The 20556-nt window shown below is 51.0% G+C and overlaps 2 protein-coding genes across 5 annotated transcripts; one reads left to right on the top strand and one right to left on the bottom strand.

Annotated features, from left to right (window-relative positions):
- PRADC1 (protease associated domain containing 1) lies at positions 1 to 5928 on the top strand. 2 transcript variants are annotated; one of them, XM_007970225.3, is made up of 5 exons: positions 1 to 980; positions 3707 to 3807; positions 4347 to 4456; positions 4971 to 5138; positions 5364 to 5928. In XM_007970225.3, exons 1-5 carry the CDS (start codon positions 914 to 916, stop codon positions 5482 to 5484), a joined length of 567 nt encoding a protein of 188 aa, XP_007968416.2. In that variant the 5' UTR covers positions 1 to 913; the 3' UTR covers positions 5485 to 5928. The 2 variants fall into 2 exon arrangements, with proteins under 2 accessions (XP_007968416.2, XP_007968414.2); XM_007970223.3 differs by having other exon boundaries at positions 967 to 1148.
- A 782-nt stretch (positions 5929 to 6710) lies between these two features.
- SMYD5 (SMYD family member 5) lies at positions 6711 to 19882 on the bottom strand. Of its 3 annotated transcripts, none has more exons than XM_038007107.2 (13): positions 19756 to 19882; positions 15097 to 15205; positions 13883 to 14022; positions 13181 to 13302; positions 12724 to 12793; positions 12022 to 12126; positions 11121 to 11183; positions 10826 to 10896; positions 10398 to 10582; positions 9927 to 9983; positions 8973 to 9102; positions 8233 to 8303; positions 6711 to 8137 (listed from the first exon to the last, which is right to left on the bottom strand). In XM_038007107.2, the coding sequence occupies exons 1-13, from the start codon at positions 19849 to 19851 to the stop codon at positions 8073 to 8075; spliced, it is 1284 nt and encodes a 427-aa protein (XP_037863035.1). In that variant the 5' UTR covers positions 19852 to 19882; the 3' UTR covers positions 6711 to 8072. The 3 variants fall into 3 exon arrangements, with proteins under 3 accessions (XP_037863035.1, XP_037863033.1, XP_007968420.2); XM_038007105.2 differs by having other exon boundaries at positions 8973 to 9067; XM_007970229.3 differs by having other exon boundaries at positions 8973 to 9067; positions 10398 to 10504.
- Positions 19883 to 20556: the final 674 nt, after the last annotated feature.

Genomic DNA, 20556 nt, shown 5'->3' with positions numbered 1-20556 from the left:
CTTCCGCTACTCTATGGTTCGTTACCACCGAGTCGGTGCGGCTAGAAGGACCTGAGGCTGGGCTTCCGGGGCTCGCTAGTGACGGGTGGTCATTAAAGAGGGTGTCACCGCATTTCGGTCGTGCTACTTTGAGCACGGAGGGTCTTTGCTCGGCCCGCATCACCTACTAACTTAATTCCACCTTCCTCCATCCCCGGGCGCCAGACCAAGGAATGCAATAAAGGCAAAAGTGTGGGACGCAAAGTGTGGGATAGGCTGGTGCCAAAGCACTTTACGTGAGCGATCTCATTTAATCCTCATAACCCTATTGCGTTGGTCCTATTATTAAGGCCATTTTACTGATGAGAGAACGGAGGCTGACAGGTTACGGTGTCCAGTGTCATAGTTACACAGTGTCAACGGGGCGAGCGTGGGAAGCTGGCCCCAAAGCCCGTTTTCTGGCTTTGCACTGGCCAGAGGCTCCTCGTGGATGGCGTGCGCCAGGCCGCGTCCCCAGCGCCTATCCACGGTGAGGGCGCAAGCGTTGGTGGCACTGGGCGGAGAACTCCCTGGCGCAAGACGAGTGCCTTCCCGTGAAGGCGTGGGGAGGAGGGAAGCGCAGCTGGGAGAAGGCTAATCGTAGTCAAGCGAGGCGGCCTGAGAGTGGACAGGACCGAGACCGCAAGGACTAACGGCCATGACTATCGGCAGCTGAAGCAAGTCCGGTACCCGCACACCTCTAGTGTTTGTCCTTCGCGGCCCGCCCACCGCCCTCGAGGACCAGGAGAGTGGAGTCCAAACTGAGAAATGCTGGGGCGGGGCTGAGACGAGGGCTGGCTGTAGCTGTTAAGAGTTTAAGCCAATCAGCCCCCGGCTCCACTTCTCTCTACCAATAGAAAGTAGGCTAAGGCGCAGAGGCGGAAAGTGTGGCTACATGAGCAGGCGTCGGAGCCAATCAGCCGTGAGCCTCGTTCCCATCGTCCAGCCCGCGGCGAGAGCGGGTATGTGGGCGGGAGGCCGGGGCAGCTGTCAGGCTAAAGTCGGGAGAGCGACGCGCGGCGGGGCGGCGGTAGGAAACTCGGCGCCGGGCCGGGCCCTGGAGATGGTCCCCGGCGCCGCGGGCTGGTGTTGTCTCGTGCTCTGGCTCCCCGCGTGCGTCGCGGCCCACGGTGAGCGGCAACGGGTGGGACTGCGTTGCAGGGCGGGGCTGGCCGTCCAGCTTGCGCCGCGTCTCGGGTTGGGGGCCACAGGTCACCTTGGGGACCCCGCGAGTTCGGAGCAGGACAGGTCTGGGAGCGGGCGGCCGGAATAAGTGGGTGGTGGTCCAGGGACATAAGGTGGGCGCAGCCTGAGGCTGAAGCTCTGAGTCCTCAGCTTCCCACGACAAAGCAGATCTCCCCACTCGCCCCTCCCCGCCCACTAGCGCCGACCCAGGTGACTTAGGGTGCGACCGGGAGGGACAGCTAAGGAAGATACTACAGGCTGGAGATATGTATGTGAGCACTCACATGTACAGGAGCACACATTCCTACACGTGGGCACACACGCACAAACCGTTTACACCTACACAAGCACATAAATGTATACATCTATGCACACACATGAGCACATACGTATACCCACAACTTACACAAATAAGCACACGCAAAGGCAAGCAAGGGTTGGGGAGGGACTGTTTGACGCTAGTCCAGGAAGGCTTTCTGGGGGTGTATTTGTATCTGACGGGGAGTCCCCACTCCCAGGACTGTATAGCCCAGTGCCAAGCCATGGGAGCTCTAACTGATGGCTTTGATTTGGGCAGTAAACAAAGACAGCTAAAGCCTTAATCAATCCGAGCCTTGGTACACAGTAGTGACTTAGTAGTTTGTTGATCAATGGACTTGTGACAGCAGTTTTCTTTTTTTTTTTTTTTTCTTGAGACGGAGTCTTGCTTTGTTGCCCAGGCTGGAGTGCAGTGGCGCCATCTTGGCTCACTGCAAGCTTCGCCTCCCGGGTTCACGCCATTCTCCTGCCTCAGCCTCCCGAGTAGCTGGGACTATAGGCGCCCACCAGCATGCCCGGTTAATTTTTTTGTATTTTTAGTAGAGACGGGGTTTCACCGTGTTAGCCAGGATGGTCTCGATCTCCTGACCTTGTGATCCGCCCGCCTCGGCCTCCCAAAGTGCTGGGATTACAGGCGTGAGCCACCGCGCCCGGCCATGACAGCAGTTTTCATCCTTCAACATTCCGCAGTCTCTCTGGGTTAAGGAAACCAGGGACTCAAGTCCAGGTACATTAAACTTTGGTGCTGGGGAGAAGATCCCATGCCCCAGAAAAATCTAGTTGTCTGGAAATTCTCTTCCTCGGTGCTATGGAGCTGGATATAGTTGTTGTTCATTCATTCAGCAAAATTTATAGGGCTACCCCTATATTTACTTATGAAGTTATGAAGTGGAAGAGACAGATATTTAAAAATTATGAATCCAGGGCGGGTGCGATGGCTCGCACCTGTAATCCCAGGACTTTGGTAAGCCAAGGTGGGAGGATCACAAGCCCGGACAACAAGGCGAGACCCTATTCCTATTTAAAAAATGGAAAAAAAAAAAAAAAATCAGCCTGGGCAACATGGCGAAACCTTGTCTCTACTAAAAAATACAAAAAAAAAAAAAAATTAGCCAGGCATGGTGGCGCTTGCCTGTAGTCCCAGCTATTTGGGAGGCTGAGGCATGAGAATCGCTTGAGCCTGCGAGGTGGAGGTTGCTGTGAGGCGAGATCGTGCCACTGCACTCCAGCCTGAGTGATAAAGTGAGACCCTGTCTCAAAAAAAGAAAAAGAAAAATTATGAAAGCTGTATAATTACAAATTATGTTGAAAGTCCCCATTTACTGAAGAGTATATTTGAATGGGTATGGGAGGGCAATCATGAGGCAGAACCTTTCTCTGAGGAAGTGACATTTAAGGTATGACCTGAAGGATGACTAGGAAAGAGTCAGGTAAAGGGGTGGAAGTAGGGTGGGGTGGGAGTAGGGGGCTTTCCAGGCTCAGGGAACAGCTTGCAGAAAGACCCAGAGAAGTGAAGAAACTGAAAGGTCTGTGTAGCTTGAACACAGGATGGAGAAGATGAGGTTGGAAGAGTGGTCAGGGGCCACAGCAAACAGGGTCTTGTAGGCCACAGTTTAAAAAGAGTTTAAATTTTAAATGCAAAGGGCAGTTATTGAAAGGTATTGAAACCCTAGGCATGGTGATGTGCTCATAATTGCTAAGATGTTTTCAATTTCTGGTGGTTGTTTGGGGAGCAAGAATGGAGGCAGGGAGGCCAGGTAAGAAGCTGAGCTGTCAGGACAAGAAATGATAGTGACTAGACTAAGGGGGTGGCAGTGGGACCAGAAAGTCAACTTTTAAATTTTAGTGAGAATTGCTTTGTATGCAGGTCACTCCATCTCTACCCTGAAACTCCCAGGTCTTCAGAGCAAAAATATTAACCCTGGAGCTCTCAGTTTTCCTGGCTTACTGTGTAAGCAGCAGCAGCTGATATAAACCTCTGGGGTTACTAACTCTGCATCAACTCTATCCTCCCCAGGACAGAGACTATCTAGCCCCCAACCCCACCACTAGAGGACCCCGTTGGCTGAAGCCAGGACCCTGCGTCCAGACTATAGCCAGCCCAGCTGAAGACACAGGGTCTGGGATCTGAACCTAAACCAGTTTGTTCCTGGGAGGCTTCTTACCTGTACTCTTTATCCTTCAGGCTTCCGTATCCATGATTATTTGTACTTTCAAGTGCTGAGTCCTGGGGACATTCGATACATCTTCACAGCCACACCTGCCAAGGACTTTGGTGGTATCTTTGTAAGTTAAGGGAGACATCTGATCTCTGATCCTCAACCTCCCTCCTCCCCTCACTGAGCTGCAGTGACCCTCTCATCCCACCTGAGTGCGGGACAGGGAACGGAGCAGAATCAGCTCTGCCTTCCATGAGCTGCAGCACAGAAAGGAAGCTCTTCCAGCTACTCCCGAGTATAATATAGACCTAGGCACCATGGAGGGACAAGTTGTCTTTTTAGGGGACATGAAGTGAAAAGCCAAGAGCACCAGCTTCCTCTGCCAACTCCACCTCTGAACTATGTGACTTAAGGCAAGTCACTTCCTCTCTCTGGATCTACAACCAACTCCCCTGCCTATCTCATGGAAGGGTAGGGTGGTGTAGGACAACCAGATAGGCCTTTGCGATAATTAAGTAAGAATGTTTAAGTGTCTGGCGATACAGAAACCACTCCATGTTTCCTTCACACTTTACAAGGTGCCAATAAGATGGGATTGTCAGCCCAGTCCTAAAGCTGGTATGTCTCATTACAGTCTCACCTCTCTAAATGTTAAATGTTTTTCAGCACACAAGGTATGAGCAGATTCACCTTGTCCCCGCTGAACCTCCAGAGGCCTGCGGAGAACTCAGCAACGGTTTCTTCATCCAGGACCAGATTGCTCTGGTGGAGAGGGGGTAAGGAATGGGCAGGCAGGACATGAGGGTTGAGCAGGCATAGGGCAGATTCTGAGATTACTGGTGGTAGTGCTTTGAAAGAGCTGTTTTTGAAAATTTCATCTTTTTAAGGGTCTTTGAAAAATGTCTAGCTTGGGCCAACATGGAGAAACCCTGTCTATACAAAAAATACAAAACTCAGCTGGGCACAGTGTTGCACACCTGTGGTCCCAGCTACTCAGGAGGCTGAGGTGAGAGGATTGCTTGAGGCCACGTTAAGGCTGCAGTGAGCCGAGATCATGTCACTGCACTCCAGCCTGGGCAACAGAGCAAAACCTTGTCTCAAAAAAAAAAAAAAAAAAAAAAAAAAAAAAAAAACACAAAAGTTCTAAAATTATCCATGCTTTTAGCTATTTACTTATGAGCCTTTATAACAAATTCTTCAGAGTCTGCCTTCTGTACTCCCAGGGTGATGGTCTGGTGAAGGGGGAGCTAGGACCTGTCTTTCCTTTGGTCTCATCACCACCTCTTCCAGGGGCTGCTCCTTCCTCTCCAAGACTCGGGTGGTCCAGGAGCACGGCGGGCGGGCAGTGATCATCTCTGACAACGCAGTTGACAATGACAGCTTCTACGTGGAGATGATCCAGGACAGTACCCAGCGCACAGCTGACATCCCCGCCCTCTTCCTGCTTGGCCGAGATGGGTGAGGGCTCCTTGCCTCTGGCTTTATCAGCATGAGGCTGGGCGCCATGACTTGGGGAGGTCAGGGGTAATCACCAGTCCCTTCTTGCAGGCCTCAACTTGGGGTACTTCAGTTAGAGGGTAAAAAAAGTTCTTGGGCTTTGAAACTCCCAGACTGATGGGGACAGTGGGGCATGATGGGGTACCAAGAAAGTGACCATCACCACTTCTCTTCATGCCCTCCCAGCTACATGATCCGCCGCTCTCTGGAACAGCATGGGCTGCCATGGGCCATCATTTCCATCCCAGTCAATGTCACCAGCATCCCCACCTTTGAGCTGCTGCAACCACCCTGGACCTTCTGGTAGAAGAGTTTGTCCCACATTCCAGCCATAAATGACTCTGAGCTGGGAAGGGGAAACCCAGGAATTTTGCTATTTGGAATTTGGGGAGAGCATCTGGGGACAAGTGGAGCCAGGTAGAGGAAAAGAGTTTAGGCATTGCTAGGCTGAAAGGGAAGCCACACCACTGGCCTTACCTTCCCCAGGGCCCCAAAGGGTGTCTCATGCTGCAAGAAGGGGCAAAAGACAGGCCCCAGGGCTTCTGGCTAAAACCTGAAACAAAAGGAGCTGAATGTAGGCAGCCTGAGAGCCATCTGTGACCTGTCACACTCACCTGGCTCCAGCCTCCCCTACCCAGGGTCTCTGCACAGTGACCTTCACAGCAGTTGTTGGAGTGGTTTAAAGAGCTAGTGTTTGGCGACTCAATAAACCCTCACTGACTTTTTAGCAATAAAGCTTCTCATCAGGGTTGCAACTGTGTCCTAGAATAAGAGCACACAGGGGTGGGCAGGACCTTCAAACTCATTCATCTCATCCTATACTGTCGTTCTGAGGAAAGGAAACACCCACAGAGGACAGAAACTGGCCCAGGTCATTTGGGACCAGTGCTCAGACTGCTAGTCTTAGATCCCAGCACAGCTTCCTGTTGAGAACCAAGGACGCTCTGGGAAGCCAGAGTTCAGCCCCTCAGGAGAAGACTCATGTTAGAGCATGGGGATCCAAACTGGACCTCAGGGCCAGGCATGGTGGCCCATGCCTGTAATCCCAGCACTTCGGGAGGCCAAGGTGGGAGGATCACTTGAGCCCAAGAATTCAAGACCAGCCTTGGCAACAACATAGCAAGACCCCATATGTACAGAAAAATTAAAAATTAGCTGGGTGTGGTAGCGTGACCCTACAGTCCCAGCTACTCAGGAGGCGGAGGTGGGAAGATCACTTGGGTCCAGGAGTTCAAGGCTGTAATGAGCTATGATTGCATTTCTGCACACCAGCCTGGGTGACAAGGTGAGACCCTGTCTCAAAATTAAAAAGCCACCCAAACTGGACCTCAAGACCCTTGCTCTTGGGCATCAGAACATTTGCATAGCAAAGTGTAAATAAGAGCAGAGGTGAGCCCAAGCTGGTGAGCCTGGAGCCCCCATCTCCTACCATTACCTGGTCTAATCAGTACCCCTTTGCACCCACCTGTGACTGCTGCACGCCTGGGGCAGCCTGCCCAGCCACTAGCCACAAAGCATTCCTGCAGAGGCCTGTCACCACTTACGTTTTATTGAGAACAGTGGGGGGCAGAGGGGGAGTGCTGACTGTTGTGAAGGAGTAAGAACCCAGTGGGTAAGGGGCCAGACAGGTTCCACCTGGCTCCATAGTCCAGAAAAGGGCCTGTGGGGTGGACACCTGTCCTCTCTGGGATCCCTCAGCAGGGGAATGTGGCAGGCTCCTCCAGGAAAGGGAGGCATTGGGAATGATGGGTTGTAATTCCCGTAACATCCAACCCAAGAGTGAGAGGGGTGGTGCTAATCTGGGGATAGGAGGGGACAAGACAGGGCTACTCTCCAAGTATCTAGCCCAGCTCCTCAAGGTTTCTGGAAGACTTCAGTGTTCCTCTGTGGAAACCCTAAAGATGGAGATTGAGGCCAGGAGAGCCCCTCACTGACCCATTTTAACTGGCCCCAGGAATACCAGAGCATCCTAATCTAAGGAGCAGAGGCCTGTCAAGCCCCAGGTCTCAGCCATGCTGCTGAGTGCTCATTGGGAAGCAGGTGTGAGAAAGGGTGATGACCCCCGATGTGTCCCTCCTGAGGAAGGCAGAGGCCTTTTCCATACTCCATAGGGCCAGCCACTATGCCAGGTCCTGAGAGGCAAGGCACGAGTTAAAAAGATTCTGGAGTCTGGAGAAGGGGTTAATCTCCACTTCCCCAGATGACCAAATGGGGGTGTGAGTAATCCCCCTGTCCAGCATTCCCAGGAGACAGCTTCAGGGAAGGAGCTCAGGAGGCCCAGATCCTCCTGCCCGCCTCTCCTCGCTGTGCCAGTGGTCAAGCAGTTGCCTTACCAGCCACAGCTGTGGTGAGGGGAGGTGAGGGCGCCTCACCACCTCCCCTCTCTGCTTCAATGAACTCGGTCTCAGATTTACACCCTCAAAAGAAATCAACAGCAAGTTGAAAGGGGAGAAGCCTCCGGTGAATGGGTGAGTATGGGCCGTGGGGCCGAGGAGAAGAAACGCTGTTAGGCCCTGGCCCTGATTCCAGCCCCTCAAACCCTAGAGTGGAAGAACCTCAAGGGGAGGCCAGTTGTGAAAAGCTCAGTGCCAGTGCAGAGTCTGAGCCAACTCAGCAGCAGTGTCCAGGGCATGAGGTCTGGTGGGGGTTGGGGCCAGGGATCCAGGCTCTGTCCTACCCTCTGGCAGAGAGGGCTCGAATGGGGAAAGCAGGCAATGGGAGTGGGAAGTTCCCTCCGAGCCATTTCTCTGGGGGAAGAACCCCTTTTATGGCAGGGTCTAGGGCAGGGCCCTTTCTGGGCAGGGCAACATCACACATCAGTCATCTCATCCCCCAGCTCTGCATCTTCTGGCTCTCCTTCCTCCTCCTCCTCTTCCTCCTCTTCCTCTTCTGAGGTCACATTGGGTTCATCAGCCTCTGCCAGGCATTTGGGACAGGAACAGACAAACAGATAGTTCTCCCTGCAGCAGTGAGGGATGATGAGGGGGAAAAGTCAGGGAGCTACGGGACAGAGGACCCCAGAGCCCAGCCGCCCAACCATGTCCCCAGCTGGCACCTGAGGATCTTGTGGCGGCTGTGGCGGCTGCGCTCCCGCTGACAGCAGTCCAAGTAGCTGATACAAATTTCCTGTAGGGTAGAGAGGTGCAGTCTGATGGTCTGTGCTCTCTTAAATGGCATAAGGGTCTCCCCAACACCTACCCTATCTCCAACCACTGCCCCATCTCTAGGAGCCAGGCTTGCGCTGCCCTTCAGTGAAGGGGCAGGCTGCCCTCATCCAGTTCCCAGTGCCTTCAGTAGGCAGGCCACTATAAGCCTCCAACAGCCTGTGCCTGAGACAGAGGAGACTGGTTAGCCTCGAGCCTTGGTGAAAACTGTCAATGGCCAAGGTCTGCAGCTGGGATCACAGGTCTTGTTATCGATGCTACGTACCCTGAAGAAGATGCAACGAGGCACTGTGCCTGCACTAACAGACAAGACCGTAAACCCACAAAGAGCTATCTCCTGCTTTCTTAGAAACTACATATCTGCATTTGACCAAAAGATAGCTGGGGACAAGAATCTGAGCACATATGTGTCCCTCAAACACTGTCCTGAGGCTTTCTGGAGTCATATTTTGAAAAAGTGAGGTAGGGTTAGAACAGAACCATGAGCTGAAAGACTCAGACCCTAAGGTATGTGGGGATTCCACCCAACAGCCTGAACTTCAAGTGCTCTAGCCACTGCTGCTCCTGATCCCTGCAGAGAACTTCCAAGGCCCACTACCCACCCATCCCCATGGTTCCTGGCCCCTCTCACCTCTCCTGGCTTAATATCCTCCAGAGCAGTGACATGCAAAAGGAAGTTGTTTTCTGGAAAGGAGGTCTCTGCATTGGGCACACAACTGTGGTTGCCTGGATCACAAGAGGCAGGTAATGAAGATTACTGCCTAAAAAAAATAATAACCTCAATTCTGCAGAGCACTGGGTCCTTTCTTGCTCTTTCATCCCTGCCAAGGCTGAGCACGTTTTGACCCAAGTTTCCAGACTCTGCTTCCAGTGTTCTTTCCTGAACACCATACAGCACAACACAAATGAACTCCACAGCACTCCCACTCCAACCCGCTGTGACTGGCCAACTTCATTCTCAGTCATGTTCCCACTGTCTCACAAAGGGAGGGACAGGGCTCTGAAGGAATGCCCACCCAAGACCACTTAACTCAGTTCTGCCTGCTATTGGACATCTAGTAACAGCTGACACAGGCTCTCTGAGAATCCAGTCTGGGAGAGTAGAGTGGCCCAGGAGCCTGGGAGGAGGAGTTTGCAGTCAGGAAACCAGGGGGTGGGAGGCTGAAGTCTGGAAAAGGCAGCTGTCTGAGCTGAATCTGCCCCTCCTCATCAGGTGCTGATGAGACTCGCCCTCTAGCCTGGGCTCGCAGTACTCCCAAATCTCACAGGGCAGTGATGGTGCAAAGCCCATGCATCCCTTTGCAAGAATCAGAGTTCTATGCCTGCCTTAGTACAGGGCCTGGCCTGTTGTAAGGTTTTTTATATAATAAGCAGGTATTATAGCACAAACAGTTGGGTGAACAAATGAAAAAAATGATAGAACAAAAAGGCCCAGGGGAATTCCTATGGGAGCTCAGACCTAATGGGGCTCCCAGACTCAACCCTACCAGCCTAGAAAGGGCCAACTGAGAAAGATAAACTGTGGCTGCGAGGCCACCTGACAAAGGCGCGCCTAGGACCATCCCTCCTCAACGCCATGACTCACAGCAGCTCTGAAGCACAAAGAGGCCAGATCCTTCACAGTTAAGAAACTCTCCAGTTGCTGTAAGATAGTAATATACAGACATTATTCTACCCATTTTTATAGGTAGGAAAAGGAAACGAGGCTTACAAGGACAGGCACTGTCGCCACTGTCCTGCCACCCCACCACACTAAGGCATCAGTCCCTACCATATTACCTAAACTTGCCTCTCTCAGACAGAAGCCTTGCTTTTCTGTCTATAAGACACCCTATTTATCCAGCACCCCCTCTCCTCCCAGCATCAAGCCTCTGGATAAATCTTGGGGCTGTTTCTCACCTGTGTACCCTGTGGATAGAGCTGAAGCTCCCCATAGGTACAAAGGGATTACCTTCCCCCACCATTAATACAGAGCATCCTGGGCAAAGATTTTGTGTCCACCATCTGACTAGGGGGTCACCATGGTTGGGTGAGGCCAAGGCCCTATCTCACCAACCTGCCTCGATGTCCTTGTACAGCTGGTCAATGAAGATGTCAAGTTGCTCACGGTCCTGAGGCTTCAACTCCAGAGCGTCACAGGCATGGACCCACTGGCTTAGGGAGCTGGGGGTCCCAGGCAGCCCATGGTTGGGGAGGCGGAAGCCCAGGTCACAGGGCTCTCCACCTCCAGGTAAGTTAAGCCTAAGAAGAAGGGTCTCTCACCCTACCCCATTTCATTCTCCAGGGTGGGGGCCCATCTTCCCCAACAGAGGCTCCCCAAAACAGATTCCAATGCCTGATTCTGACTCCTGCCACTGTGTCCAGTTCAGTGATCTGCCCAGAGTCCTACCCTACCCCATCCCAGTCTTGAAAGGAACTGTGGCTACCTTCCTCAATCAGTTTCCCACCCCGAGAGTAAGTTCAATAGCTCTGGAACATTCTAACCTGGTCCCGATTCCTTGGCCATTGGTCCCAACAAGAGCAAAGAGAGACCGGAATCCATCTGGAGTGAACCACTGTGGGGGCAAAAAAGAGATAAAGAGATAAGCACTCATGTTAACAGCCACTTGCTTTTCTTCCAATTGGACTCTGTTCGGGAAGCCTTCTGTGAGTCGGGCTCATCCCAACTCCAGAAGACCAAGTCGGCTTTGGCTCAGCTGTCCCAGTAGGAGATGCTGACCTTGTTGCTCCTGGAAAGCTGGAGTAACAAGGCCACTGGTCCCACCCTCTCCTCACTCACCTGACTGACTGCTTCCTCATAGAGGGCCTCTGTGAAGAGTCTCCGCAGAAGTTCCAGTTGGCCCTGGTTTAGGGGAAGCAGAGAGAGATTTGTATCCCTGGAGATTTCCCATTAGCACCCAGGCAGGGCCCAGGCGACTAGGGAGGGAAGGAAAAAGGGCCAGCTCTGTAGACTGAGCTTTCCGTTGGGGCAAAGGAAGGCCACAAAGTCCACCTCCAAAGAGCTTTGGCAGTCTGCCGGCCTGTTCCAACCTGGGGTGGCAAACCCAAATTTCTCTCCATTTTCCAGCACTTGTACCAGCAAGGCTGAGACAGCCTGAAATGTCTATCCACACCACCACCATCAAATCTCCCTTGACCTGGCCTCCAGACCAGCTGGGCTCTCCCACTCCCTTCCTGTAAGTTCAGTGCAACAGGGCCCACCCCAGATGCAAACCTTTTACACACCTGCCTCCACCCTCAGGCAGCTCCTGCAGAGAAGTCTGCTGTCCTCAGTGAGGACCCATACTCTTTGATTGGGAATGGTCACTCAAGACATGGGCAGTTTCAAGCTGCTCTCTGATTCTGTGGCCCCACAACCCTCTAGTCTCCATTCTACCTGATTTGCCCACTGCTATCCTATGACAAGTCCTGCCTTCTAACACCAGTTAGGGAGCACTTTCAGGGCAGGGCATCCAACACTTCCTTCCTCTGTTGTCACCCCACTTCCCAACTGTGGGTCCACATGAGGTCATGAAGTAAACAGTGGCAGGAACATAAGTCCTCTGAATCTATTTCTGGACCCAAGTTCTAACTCCTTCCTGTAGCTGAGAAGTGATCAAATGTGGTGCTTCCCACAGATGGCCAGAGACATCCTAGGGTATTTGGGGAGGGAATGAGACAGGCCATGGGAGAAGAATAACCTGGAATTTGTCTCCCAGAAGTTTATGGACAATTTCCTCCTCTTCGTTGGCTGTTTTGTTACAGAACTGGGAGAAGAGCCTGATCCAACGGTCCTTGTCCTTCGCCTGCAGTGAACAAATATACGTAAGGGTCACAGACACCCAGCTTCTTACTGGCACTCCCGCCCACTTAGGAAATACCACCACACAGGAGCTTATAGGGGCCCTTCCTCTGCTTGAGGCTTCCTCCCAATGGTGCCCACCCCCAACCATCTCCCCAGCTGGAGCCCAGATAGCCAATTCAACAACACTTGGAAAACACGAGAAAGAGGCTGAGGAACAACATTAATAGAAGGGCGGTTAGAGTGGCTTCTCTCGCTTTATGTAAGACACAATCCTGAAAAAGTGGTGCTTATAAATCAAATGCATGAATTGCTACTGCACAAGGCATCTTCTGTATCAGAAACTATAGGCATACTATCACACTGGTCTTTAAGTTAAAAAAAAAAAAAAAAAAAGACTACAGGCAAAATGAGCCCTCCACTCCCTATGCCTGATTTATGTTTAGCGCATTCCTAAGGTTTTACATAGCAAGGAGCTCTCCTTTGGGAAGGCCAGGAAGAACTCTGCATCCAAGCTAGGGCTTTGAGGTGAGGAAAAGACCAAGACCAAGGGTTGAATGGGGCCAAAGTCAGCTTCCCCGAGAGGGTTGGGTGGGCTCACCTGCTTCACTGTGGCCACCATCCTGGCCATCAACATGATGCTTGCAGTCTCAGGTGGGTAGTGAACGCTCCTGGGGGAAGAGAAAAAAGATTGGCCTAGAAATTCTCTCCCTAGTAGCTGAGCTCAGGGAAGCCGAGTCTGACTGGTACAGAGAAAACTTCCTACCAACTCCATCAATTACCAAGAGAGAAAGTTCATAGGCAAGGACTTAGGCAAGACTTTGAATCCCAATTGGCTTAATGGGGCTCTTTCTGGGAGAGTGTTAAATGCTAAGGACAGAAGGACTGACAGCCCAGATTAAAAGCAGGGGATAGGGTGATGTGACTTCTGTTTAACCCTAAGAAAGGAGGAAAAACCCAGGGAACTGTAACTTAAGAAAGATGGCAACACCTGATGACCCCAGGCAGGCAACCTGAGAGGAAAGGATAAAGGAAAGAAGAGAGGAAAAGTGACCCACCTCCATGCCTCCTGAAGCTTATTGAGAGGATGCAAGGGGTCATCCTGGGAAGGGCCTGGGCACAGGACCTGGTGGTATTGCTCAGTGGCTGCCAGCCGACATTCTGCACTGCAGTACATCACCTGTTAGGTGGGATAGAAGTCAGTACCGTGCAGCACACCAACATGGCACAAGTATACATATGTAACAAACCTGCACGTTATGCACATGTACCCTACAACTTAAAGTATAATAATAATAAATTAATTAAAAAAAAAAAAAAAAAAAAAAGAAGTCAGTACCCTAGGATCTGGCCCTAGTATCACCTCCTCTAACTGCATTCCTTCCACAAATAGGCCCTGAGCTGTAGCTTAGATGTATTATGAGAAGAGAAAACATAGGGTGCTCTGGGGACATGTGAAAGGCACACCTAGGCTTACAAAACCACAGAAAGGGAAGAGAACTTTTCAGGTAGAGGGGAGAGCCCTTGCCAGGTCCCCAGGAAGAAAGCAAGCTCCCACCAAGCCCATTTTCCAGACAATGTAACTGTGCCAGGGAGGATGAAACTGGAACAATAACCAAGCCTTTTCAACATCTTATCCTACATTATAGGTTTCAAGGGCCATGACCAGGTCTGTCATTGCTCCTGTGTCCCCACTGAGGACTCCAGCTAAGGCCTCCCTCACCCACCCCCTTCTAGGTATACTCCCCAAGAATACTCACTTGGCAATGAGGACAGTTCTGGTGGAGGTCCTTGCGCACAGTGCACAGCTCTGGGTGAGGCAGAACCTGGCCTGGTTTCCCGGTCAGCCTCTGGGCATTCTCCTCTGCCTTCTCCAGTGCCCGAAGGCAGTGGTCACAGGCTGAGGGTGAGAGCCAGACACAACAATGTCTTGAGAATAGAGGCCATATCTATCCCTTTCACAGCCCTACAGAGCACCTGCTATGTGTCAGGCACCATTCTGGTGTTTCATAAAAGTTTGGGAAGTGAGTAAATGAATAATTACATGCATGCATGAATGAATGAATGAATTTCACATGCAGCCAAAGGTAGATGATCCCCTCCTCCCTCTCAAGGGCCTCCTGGCCCTTATTGTCTAACTTTCCTTGCTTTTTAATCAGACTCACTCTGTGGGGCTCCCCTACCACCCCAACACTGGGCTTTTCCCATACTCTGGGGCCAACTGACCCTCCTTTCATTGCGTGTCTCCAGCTTAAGAAATGTGTGGGCCGGGCACGGTGGCTCATGCCTGTAATTCCAGCACTTTGGGAGGCCAAGGCAAGTGGAGCACCTGAGGTTAGGAGTTCAAGACCAACCTGGCCAACATGGTGAAACCCCGTTTCTACTAAAAATACAAAAATTAGGTGGACATGGTTGTGCGTGCCTGTAATCCCAGCTACTCAGGAGGCTGAGGCAGGAGAATTGCTTGAACCTGGGAGGCAGAGATTGCAGAGAGCCGAGATCGCACAACTGCACTCTAGCCTGGGCAACAAGAGCGAAACTCCGTCCCCCTCCCCACAACTCCAAAAGAAGAAAAGTGTGAAAAATGCATGTGGTCAGCAAAGCCAAGGGCATCCTACTTGTGCTCACCCCTAACTCAGCCTTCTTTGAACAGGGGCCATGTAGCCTCCTCTTGGTGGAGGATTCCACTTTGGCACTGGGCCTTCAGCATGACCATGGAGTCAAACTTGCCTGAGTCCTGCTGTGCTCCCTCAAGGAGCACATCTGAAGAGCCTCCCACCACAGGAATTAGCCTCAAACACCTGAGACTGGACAGAGGCGTGGTTCTCAGGCACAGTCCTTCAATGGAAGATAGCATTTCCTCCCAACACCCAGAGTTCCAGAGACATCAGCCAGTAGGGATGTATGCAGCTCACTTCCATGCACAAAGGCAACTGGGCCCAGCAGCCATAAGGAGTAGGAGAGCTGTACTCACCTCGGTAGCGATAAAGTGCATTCCAGAGAAACTGTGCAGCCACCAGGGGCCGTTCTACGAAGATGGTCTCCCCCTTCCGGATCAGCTGTGTGGCAAACAGGCCCTTTCCCTAAGAGGGCAGAGGGATAGGATGGCTGTAAGAAGGAACAGAAGACATAGCTCCAAGCGCTTCCAGGAGGCTGTCCAGCCTCACTCCCACATGCCTCACTCTTAGGAGAGGCCTCTGCCTCTGTGAGTTCATGGAGACTGGTCAGTACCCTCCATAACTTTCTCCTCTGGAAATGCAGCTCTGACCTATTTTCAGTTGCACTCCTTTCAGCCCATTCAGAGCAGAAGGCCTGGAACAGGGAGGAAGCCACAATGGCAGTCATCTCAGATTACTCAGAGAAATTTTCTGAGTATGGCCAGAGCAGGGCCAAGGCTTATAGCAGGCTGGGGCCTCCAGTACCAGGAGCTGGTAACAGCAGGGCACTCATCTCTCAGTCAGCCACATGCCACTCCAGGATCCTGGCAGTGGTGTTGCTACACAGGGCTGCAGAGAAATCCTACACCATGGGATAGGGAAGCCTTGTTTGGGGGAGAATGTGCCCTCTTCCTTGGTCAGCTGAATACCCACAGCACCTAGCACAGTGCCTGGCATCCAACAAGTCCTTGGGGGTTGCACTGAAAGAAAGGAGCTAATACTAGTACCAGTCCTAACATTAACTTGCTGTGAACCTTTGAGCCAACTGCTTCACTTTATATCTGTTTCCCATTTGAAAAGTGAGCATTATAATACCTACAAGGTAGTTTCCAGGGTGCAACGATATAGCACAGATGAATGTACCTTATGAGCTCTAGCTTCTTCCTACTCAATGAGAGGTACAGGGACTGACAACATGGGCATCACCTAGGACTCTGTTAGAAATGCAGAATCTTAGGCCCCACCCCAGACCTGCTGAATCAGAATCTGCAGCGTAACAAGATGCCCAGGTGATTCACATGCATGTTAGTTTGAGAAGCACTGGTCTAAAACACTATATACATCATGTGAAGGATGAAAGATGAGAAAACAACCCCTGAACTGCCATCTCTCAAATGTGCAAAAGGACTCAGCAGATGGCTTCAGAACCCAGGCAGTTACTGGCCTTATTGGGCATATACTCCCACTACTCAAAGAAGATGTGTGGAGCCCTGCCAACACTGAGCTGCCACAACAAAAGGAGAGGAAAAAAATGCTTGACACCAAAGCAAAATGACATGTCAGTGTTGCCTCCCAGGTAGCTCCCTGACTCCTTAGAAGGCCAGATAGGGTTGCTCTCAAACTCAGAGCGAAAAATCTCAACCCTGTGAACAACTCTGGAAGCTCTATCTCACAGTAGAATGGGACAGGTGAAACAAAACCAGAAGGCAAAGCCCTGGGCACACCCTTGCCTGGCTTCCTGGAAGCCCTTCCCCCTACGCCTTGTATCCCGTCCCAATCTAGCAAATTGAAAACTTGGCCTTCCTCTATGAGACAAGACAATATGAACAGGGGACTCACATTATTTCTGACAATCTCAAATTTCAATATTGGACAAATATAGATCTCCCTCTCTTTGTGAAGGACTAAATGCAGAAAATATTTAGTAATCAAAACAAAGAGAAAAGAATCTGAGTTGTTCCTTTATAAAGTCACTCATTCCCAAAACTGATGAGCATATTTCAAGGAAAACAGAGCTCTAACTCATATTAAGGTTGGGCCAGGTGCAGGGGCTCACGCTTGTAATCCCAGCACTTTGGGAGGCTGAGGCGGACGGATCACGAGGTCAGGAGTTCAAGACCAGCCTGAACGATATAGTGAAACCCTGTCTCTACTAAAAATACAAAAATTAGCTGGACATGGTGGTGTTCGCCTATAGTCCCAGCTATTTGGGAGGCTGAGGCAGGAGAATCACCTGAACCCAGGAGGCGGAGGTTGCAGTGAGCCAAGATTGCGTTACTGCACTACAGCCTGGGTGACAGAGTGAGACTCCATCTCCAAAAAAAAAAAAAAAAAGAAGGTTGGAGAGCACTGAACCTGAATGAAAAGGGACAAACCATACATCCTTCCAATTTGAAAAAAAAAGTATTAAAAAAAATCATGCAGGCTGGATGTGGTGGCTCATGCCTGTAAATCTAGCACTTTGGGAAGCGAGGATGAAGGATCGCTTGAGCCCAAGAGTTTGAGACTATTCTGGGCAACATAGCAAGACCTCATCTCTATTAAAAAAAAAAATTGTGCAAAACTCTAAGACTATGTAGTAGTTTTTTTTTTTTTTTGAGACGGAGTCTCCCTCTGTTGCCCAGGCTGAAATGCAGTAGCACGACCTCAGCTCACTGCAACCTCTGCCTCCCGGGTTCAAGCAATTCTCGTGCCTTGGCCTCAGGGAGCTGGGATTACAGGCATGCACCACTACACCCGGCTAATTTTTGTATTTTCAGTAGAGATGGGGTTTTACCATGTTGGTCAGGCTGGTCTCGAACTCCTGACATCAAGTTCAAGTGATCCGCCCGCCTCGGCCTTCCAAAGTGCTGGGATTACAGGTGTGAGCCACCGGACCCGGCCTAATTTTTGTATTTTTAGTAGAGACAGGGTTTCACCATGTTGGCCAGGCTGGTCTTGAACTCCTGACCTCAAGTGATCAGCCCACCTCAGCCTCCAAAAGTGCTGGAATTACAGGAATGAGCCACCATGCCCGGGTAGACTATGTAGTAGATTTTAAAATCTTGATTAAAAGAAGAAAGCCCACAATAAGCCATGCTGCTATCTGGCTAGTGCACCAGTATGGTAGTCCAGCTGGCTTCCACTGGACCTGGTGAGGTTTCTGTTCTGATTGGTCATGTCTCTGGCATAATAGTTGATAAATTTTTGAAAAGTCATTGCTATCCACAGAAGCAATAAAAAGTAGTCAAAAACTACTCCCACTTAGGGCCCTGGTCTATAAAGTTTCAGGACCCAATTCTCTCAAACCGCTATTTAAACAATGTAATGACAGAAAACACGCAAAGCTTTTTTATTTTACCAAAAAAAAAAAAAACAAAAAACACATACACACACACATATAACCCTCATGTGGTAACTTGAGGAAAATAACACAGAGAAAAAAAATCACAAACCAATCTTATTTGAATAGAGAAGCAAAAAGCCCAGGATAATCCACGCTGTTACCAAGTCCAGGAAGGTATGTTATTTTCTCCAGCTGCAGATCAGATACAGGCAAGGAAAGGGCGATCGGCTGGGGCCTTGACAGATGCCTGGGCCAGGAAATCTGTGCAAGGAGAGTGGCTGAAGTGATGAAGTGAGAGGAAAGAAATGAAGAGAGGAAGGGGCTGAGAGACTGGGGGCTAATGAAGAAAAAGGTGAGGAAAATTACTGCAAACCAAGAATGATGGAACTGAGACATCTTCAAACTGTGGCCACCCAGGAACACTAGAGACTATGGAGATGGAGATATGAACAGGTAAGGAGACCAAGGATGTAGGGAAGCTGATTTACCAGGGAAGGAGCAGAGTGCTCCAGATACCTTTGGAGCAGAAGGGGGGCAAGGGAAGGTTGGGCTGGGAAACTAGATCAATACGATAATGCTGAGAGCAGATGACAGACAACTAGAGACCTTAGATAATGCTGAGAGCAGATGACAGACAACTAGAGATCTTACATCTTGGGCAAGAAACATCGATACACACAGCCACTACACAGGATAAATTATTCAACCTCACTAGTAACCAAAGAAACATAAATGAAAACAAATATCATTTTGCACATATCAATAGGCAAAGATAACTAGGAAAAAAATAGTGCTGGACAAAACAAAAGGATGTTTACATAGAAAATGAGCTCTAAGATTTTTGACTCCAGGTTTCAAAAATACAACAATAAAGGGTCCATTAATAAGGGGTTGGTTGAGAGGGTTGTGGCCCTCTCACGGAAGAAGCTACTACTCACCTCTTAAAAATTAATATGTAGAAACAGGCTTAATATTGAAAGACTCACTGCTGCATCAAAAAGCAATTTCTAAAAATGTAATTTTAACGTACACATCTTTGCACAAGTATAGAAGTATGAGTGAGTTTTATATTTTCTTTCCTAACACGCATTTTCTATTTTTTTCCACAATGAACTTTTGGAACACAATAAAAACGACAAAATCATGTCACCTTCCGGCTAAAAATTCTCCCAACGCCCCCACGGCCTTTGGACTCTGGTCCAAATTCCTCAGCACTCCAAGGACCTTCGTGAAGGGTCTTGGCCTGTCTCCTCATCCCCCCACCAAATTTCATACATTAAGTTCGTGAGGACCCACACTCTTTTACACCTCAGTTCTCTCTGCCCAGCACCTCCCCGCCCACCGTTCCAGGGACCCAGCAGCAAAGCCCCCTAGCCCCGCCCCGAGCAGTCACAGCAGGGCCTCCGGCAGGCTGGCCGGATTCCGCTGGGAGGAAATGCGCACGGAGACTCCAGAGGCCCGGGTCTATCGCGTGACCGCACCACGAGCCTGCGCGCGGGGACAGACTGGGAGCCCCCGGGCCGCGAGCAGGGGCCGGGCCGTAGCGTCCGAGCAGCACGGAAGCCTCTAGGCTGCGGGCATGGAGTCCTGCACGGCTGTCTCCGTGGCCGGACTGGGCTGAGGCTCCCGGCAGGACCCGCCCCGACCTCACCTTGGCGCTGCTCACGAAACGGACTTCCACGGAGACCCGGGCGCGGCCCGCCACGCCCACGCAGAAGGAGAACACGTCGCACGTGGAGGCCGCCATCTTGGCGCGCCTCCGCCTTGTGACCCTTAACCCCACCTCGACCTGCGAGGCCCCACCCCCTTCTGGCCCCGCCCCCGGCGAGAGTGCCTCGGAGGTTGCGAGGTTTTGCGCTCCACCAAGTCTGAATTTAGGTGCCGTGGTTTGTTGACGGGAGTGTCGCTGGGCCTGCCTTTGTGCTTTTACATCGGTACCTTTCTGTGTCTGTACCTCTGTATCAGAGTCTGTGTACGCGTACATAGTTTTGATGTGTGTATCTTTGAGTCCGTGGCATGTTTTTGTTTTTTTTTTTTTGAGACGGTCTCACTGTCGCCCAGGCTGGTGTGCAGTGGCGCGATCTCGGCTCACTGCAACCTCTGCCTCCCAGGTTCAAGTGATTCTCCTGCCTCAGTCTCCCGAGGAGCTGGGCGTACAGGTGTGCGCCACTAAGTCCAGTTAATGTTCGTATTTTTAGCGGGTTTTACCATGTTGGCCAGGCTGGTCTCGAACTTCTGACCTCAAGTGATCCGCCCGGTTCGACCTCCCAAAGTGTTGGGATTACAGGCGTGAGCCACCTCGCCCGGCCTACGATGCATGTTTCTGTGTATGTTGTCTCTGTCCACACAGTGGCCTGTCTTCACTGAGTAAAGCGCTCTCTGGACCCAGCCCTAGAGTGGGACAGCAGAAGGCCAACTTACTCCTATCCTCCCTAGCTCTCAGCCTGAAGGG

This window comes from Chlorocebus sabaeus, chromosome 14 (assembly GCF_047675955.1).
Source record: "Chlorocebus sabaeus isolate Y175 chromosome 14, mChlSab1.0.hap1, whole genome shotgun sequence".
Taxonomy (NCBI): Eukaryota; Metazoa; Chordata; class Mammalia; order Primates; family Cercopithecidae; genus Chlorocebus; species Chlorocebus sabaeus.
This window is presented reverse-complemented; position numbering and strand designations above follow the sequence as displayed.